This window comes from Pectinophora gossypiella, chromosome 13, assembly GCF_024362695.1.
Source record: "Pectinophora gossypiella chromosome 13, ilPecGoss1.1, whole genome shotgun sequence".
NCBI lineage: Eukaryota > Metazoa > Arthropoda > Insecta > Lepidoptera > Gelechiidae > Pectinophora > Pectinophora gossypiella.
In genome coordinates, this window is record NC_065416.1 from 8,991,394 (window position 1) to 8,997,334 (window position 5,941).

Sequence of the window (5,941 nt, forward strand, 5' to 3'; positions counted from 1 at the left end):
AGGTAATTATCACGTTAAAAGTGAACAACGCCATCTATCGTGTGTTTGGGGAACGTCGATTGGAATGTCCCTCATTCTCAGAGGAAGGCCGACCCACTTTAAAAAATAAAATAACTACCCAAAACAGTATCATTTTTCTTTTTGTTGTTGTAAAAGCTTATGTTAGTGTTAATAGTTAATAGGGGGAATTAATAAAAGCTTTGGCCTCTTTTTGTATCGTGTAATACAAAATATCACAGATATATATTTTCATATATTACATTTAAGTGCATAGTTACAAAACTATTTGCCTGTATTTATTTGGAAGCATTTGATCTGTTAACTCTGCTGGTAGTTCTTAATACCTCAATGTTATTGTATATTTTCACATACAGATTTGTTTTATTTTATAGAATTGATTATACTTTACTCTTTTAAACTAGATTTAATCTTAGCCTAAAGGCGTGAGGTATTTTTTTTATCAATCATTTAATATTGCAGTCGTTTAGCTGCTTGTGAACGTATATATTAATAAATATATCTTAATATTTACAATACAATAAATACAACAACTTTTAACAACCAATTACTTTTACAAATGGGTGGAATCAAAGCCGTATTCGGACTACGCTATATAAGTAATAAGTTTAAAAAAAATTACAACTAGTGACATGCTATCTTATCGACACTTTATAAACATTATGTTCAGATTCTTTAAATTGCAGTTGCTACGCTAAAAAGCCTATAAAACTACTTTTTATTGGCATATACACAGGGTGTAATATATATACAGGTGCCGGAAATATCCACTTGATATCAACGCAGAATCATATCCTGAATCATCCCTCAGTTTTTGTTACGATGTCATTAACACCCTGTATATATTCTGGAGGTTGGAATTAAATGGTTCAGTTTGAAAGTCCTAACAAGCGCTATCTCTTTCTAGTATTAAGAGTGCTTTTTTAATATAATAGGCTCGCGTTGGATCACAATCTCACCTGTTGTTAAGTGACTATGTGGTCTAGGCTTAGAGGACGGAACTATGTTTAGATATCAAATTATAAATTAAGTTTTGTACACCTGAATCCACAGGATTGCCATCATCGCGCATCGCTTAATATTAACTTAAAGGATGTAATGAAATGGTTAAACCACACACAATATTTAGATGTCAATTTACTGGATATGGCATATTAATTTATAAGTACGTAGTCCATATTTTATCTCACTGCGCGAGGCAAAGGAAGATAATGTTTATAATCGTGCCTGCTTCGCCGACGTATCTGAAATTTATGGGGAATCTGATTTACACCTTTTGCCATTGTCAATAAGAAACAAATTATTTTAGCAAAATATTGCAGATACGTCAGTTTGCTCAGCTCCGTTATGTCACACACTAGCTATATCGTTATACCTAGCGTTTAGTAAGCAAGTCCGAATGCGGCTTAGTCTGTAAGACTAATAAGTAAGGCGGGGTTTACGACTTAAGTTTGGCGAGTTGTGCCATGAGCTCCCTGTCTGCGTCGTTGGTGGACTCGCCCAGCTTGTTGCGTGCCACTGACGGGGCGTCCGCCATCTGCAAAAATTGAAAAAACATTTCTCATTTATACCCATGCCATGCCTTCATCCTTACGGATGTTACGCACGTGCAAGAAAGAGACAGGGTAATATGATGCTTTCTGTTGCATTAATTCGTATTTCAAAAATAACATTTTATTTCAGACGTCTACAAGTCCATATACAAATAAAATTACAAAATAAAATAATTATCAATAATAATAATAGTTCATTCTTTAGTTTAGCGATTATTTCCAAATAAAGTGACTGGGTATTAGTTCAGAATGGATGAGAAAACTCATGATAGGAGCTCATTTGGCTCCTAAGTAAAGGCACATCCCGGACACTTCATACAAAAAACCTCGTATTACACAGACACTACACATTGACGTTATCCTACACGCGTATCTGAGTGTGTGACGTGTGACGCCATACGATTCAAGGCTAAAGCAAGACCGACAGGAGGTGAGGTAAACCTAGCTTAGTCGCTGGTGGGGAGCAGAGAATTGCCGTTCTATACGTAGTATTATACCTTAATCAATAACCATATAACTGTATAAGCAGTACAAGGACAGACTTTATAAAAAATCGTCTAATACATAACTCTCGAAACTAGTGCATTCAAAGGAACAGATGGCTTTCTGTTGTTTTAAACCACGTTGGGATTGATGTTCATTTACCTTGCCACTGATTTCAATGCCAATCTCATCCAGGACCTGGTTGACAATTCCTTCAGATTCCTGTTCGTCACCGGACTCATCCATAATATCGTCCAGCGTATCTGAAACTGAAATAATAATGATAGTATGAAGAACAAAACTAAAATACTGTAAGTTAGCATTTCCTCTTCTGTATTTATAGGCCGCCCAAATTGTACTGTATTCATGTGTTATGTCTGATTGTTGAAATTTTAGTTCTGTGCAATAAAGTATATTTGATTTGATTTGATTTTGATACATTCACTTATATTCACCGATATTGCACTTCTCAACACGAGACCAAGAGACTCAAGATAAACCCATGTCCCGTATCCAAAGCTTACGTCCGTTAGACAGCCTGAGCTGAGCAGACTCTCACGAAATTCTAGGTAAAACGCAGCCTGGTTATCAAGGCGAGGAGTAGTCTAAGGGTGGGTTTCCACCAAACCTGTGAGGAAACGACAGCAGACGTGCGGAGTCGACCAATCACAGAGCTCGTGAGAGCGAGAAAGAAGACAAACTTGCTCTTTCCCTCATAATGAGTCATTCATTATTTCCTGTACAGCTCCAAATGTCTCCTCTCCTTTCAGATTTGGTGGAAACTTTTCTTAAAAAACCTGCATGTATCAAATTATTTAAACTTTTAAAGCTCTTTCACAGCTAAGTCTTAAAAAAACATTTTTTTTTATATGTATTATGACTTATCAGTAGCGACATGAACTTATCTACTTACTCATTTCATCAGTCATGTCCATCTTAGCGTTGGCCTGTTTGAATGCCTCCATGTCTTTGGCGATCTGGTGTGGGTTCATGACTTTGTTGATGTTGCCCATTGTTTTAGCAGTTGTGCCCATTGCTCCGGCTATCGCTATGTTCGCACCCATTGCTTTGTTGTGGATTTGTACACTTGCTATCTGTAATTTGATATACATACATAAACTCAAGCAGTAAAATTCCAGACACACTTCTCTTGCTTCCTCCACATTCATCAATTGTTTCATACACGCACGCCAGTTCAGAGTAGATCTTACTGAACTAGTTCTAAGGATATCTCCGATAATTAATATAATCATCATCAGCTCATTAACATCCCCACTGCTGCAGCACGGGCCTTCCCTATGGATGGATAGGGAGATCGGGCCTTAAACCATCACGCGGGTCCAGTGCGGAATGATGGTTATTAACGACTGCTAATGCAGCCGGGACCAACGGCTTAACGTGCCTTCCGAAGCAGGGAGCAGTTCGAGATGATAACTTTTTTTTTGTGGTCACTCATCCAATGACCGGCCTTTGCGAAAGTTGCTTTACTTCAACAATCGCAGACCGAGCGCGTGTACCGCTGCGCCACCGAGCTCCTCCGCCATCGAGCTCCTCAATAAATATATATTAATACTGATTTTTAACAATATATTAAACAAATGAAGACTGAAAAGAAACAAAAGAAATGGCTAAGGCCTTCGAAAAAATTTTACTGATGACAAATAAAATATACAAAAGAATTGGCTTCAGCCTTGAAGACAAGAAAAAAAGAAATGGCTTAGGCCCTGACATCACATGAAGAAAAAATCTCATTTATTTTATTTTATTTATTTATTCATTACAAAAGATATTATAAAATTCTTACATTACGACACTGAAACCCATAATGGGTTTAAGATGTGTCAAATTCACGTCAGGCAGTACAGGTATAAATTAACCTTTAACACAATAATAATAATTAACCCTTAACACAATAAAATTACAATAAAATCATTTGACTAGGCTCTATGGCTATGTTCTTTTGCCTGCCCCTGCTCGGGGTAAATTCCACCAAAATCATATATCTATGCCTCTATGGATTTTATGGTCTTATCTACAACAAAACATTAAATATTTCCTTATTATTTTACTGACCTTGCTATTAGCTGCGTATATCCTTGTCTTTTGCTTCCTCAGTTGCACTAATTGTTTTGCCAATATTTTACAACCTTCATTGTTTCCTTCTTTTGCCATCTTTTTTATTTCCATTTCCTGTAAAAAAAATTAGGTACAAAATAGGTTATAAGTTCTCACTTGTGTGGGTAGTGGACTGTTCAGTAGGCACCAGCCAATGTAGACAAGTTCACTAACTATTGTAGACAATCTATATCACCTTTACCTTGATTCTGTAAATTGTATGAATTTTTTTTTACAATTGATTATTCTATTCAGATATTTCAAAGTATGTGCAGGATGGATTCGTTAATAATGAAACTTTAGGATATTCAACAGGATTTAAGGTATAATAGAATACTTACCAATTTCTTTTCTTCTCTTTCTAAATTTGCTTTATCTCTGTCCAAGTCTCTTCCTGCTTTGCGTAGTTCTCTGTCATTCTGTCTCTGTTGTTCTGTAAATAATTATTGATTTTTATGAACATATGTTTATTGTTTTATATAAGCTTATATTACAATAAACTCTATAAAAATATTGAATAAATTAAGCTCAAAATACATACTGAATAGGTACATGATACTTCTTTATCTACTTAATTATTTTACACCAATGACTACATATTTATGTAAGAACATAAGTTTACCTGGTCGAAATAAATATACGGGTTTTACCTATAACTATTCTTATAATAATTAGTACAACAATGTTCTCAAACTACAGAAACCAGTAAATGATTTTATTTTGTGGTAATAATATACCTAGAAGTATTCTTCTCATTTCTTTATCGATCGGCACTGGTGTTTCTTGTGATAAGGTTTGACCAGCCTGGTCATGCGGCGTTCCTGGTTCTTTTTGTATCTCATGTTTGTTTACTTTCTGAACTGTTAACATAAATACTAGGCTTTCTAATTGCATACAATTGCGTCATTTAATTCTCCATAACCCCTACTTGGACATGAACTCATGCTCGTAATCCCTATTACTCAATTCGTATATTCACTGAATTGAGTCATTTTATTGCCATAATTATTGTCAAATAAATAAAAATCCTAGACACGAAACTAAGAACTCTTACCTTTTACTGTAGGTGCTTTCTTGAAGAAATTCATGATGAATTGTAGTTTTTCCTTTTTTGTGTTGTAAATATTACAAATATATTTAGTAATAAACACAGGAATTTAGACACAACTTACAAAAAATACAAAAATACACAAACAGAAACAATGGTGACTAATGAATAGGCGCGTTCCAATTCCGCAAACGTCAAATAAATGTTCCCAATTTCACATGTTCAAGTTGCGGTCTGGATTTAATTTTAATTTAAGTACTTTACTGTACTAAAATAAAGATTTTGATTAATTATAATATAGTTAAATTTCTTTAAAATATTATTCAATTTATATGATAAAGAATTTTGAATAATTTTAATATTAGAAGAAAGAGATAGCTTATGTCATCGATATGCGTAAAAGAATGAGACACAGCAATGTGGGTCATTAGTAGAAATTAAACATTTATTGGAATGGAACACACACAACGGCCTCCGTGGTTTAGTGGTTAAGAGCGTTAGGCTCGCGTTCTGAAGGTCCGATTTTGATTCCCGATGGGGACACGGTCGAAATCACTTTTTGAGTGTGTCCTTTGTTTGGTAACTCCTATTACAGCAAACAGTTGACAATTTAGGTAAGTACTTAGATACCATCATTTAGCCGGAAGAATAATACTAGGTACGTCCTGGAAGGGCAGGATGTGAGGCCATAGAGAGGGTGAGATTCAAACTCACACGTAAGTTT

General features: G+C 35.1%; 1 protein-coding gene across 1 annotated transcript; it reads right to left on the minus strand.

Moving 5' to 3' along the window:
• Positions 1-206: 206 nt before the first annotated feature.
• LOC126371931 (charged multivesicular body protein 2b-B) lies at positions 207-5,399 on the minus strand. Its single transcript, XM_050017383.1, has 6 exons — positions 5,224-5,399; positions 4,511-4,602; positions 4,128-4,244; positions 2,968-3,148; positions 2,217-2,323; positions 207-1,555 (listed from the first exon to the last, which is right to left on the minus strand). Exons 1-6 carry the CDS (start codon positions 5,255-5,257, stop codon positions 1,457-1,459), a joined length of 630 nt encoding a protein of 209 aa, XP_049873340.1. The 5' UTR covers positions 5,258-5,399; the 3' UTR covers positions 207-1,456.
• Positions 5,400-5,941: the final 542 nt, after the last annotated feature.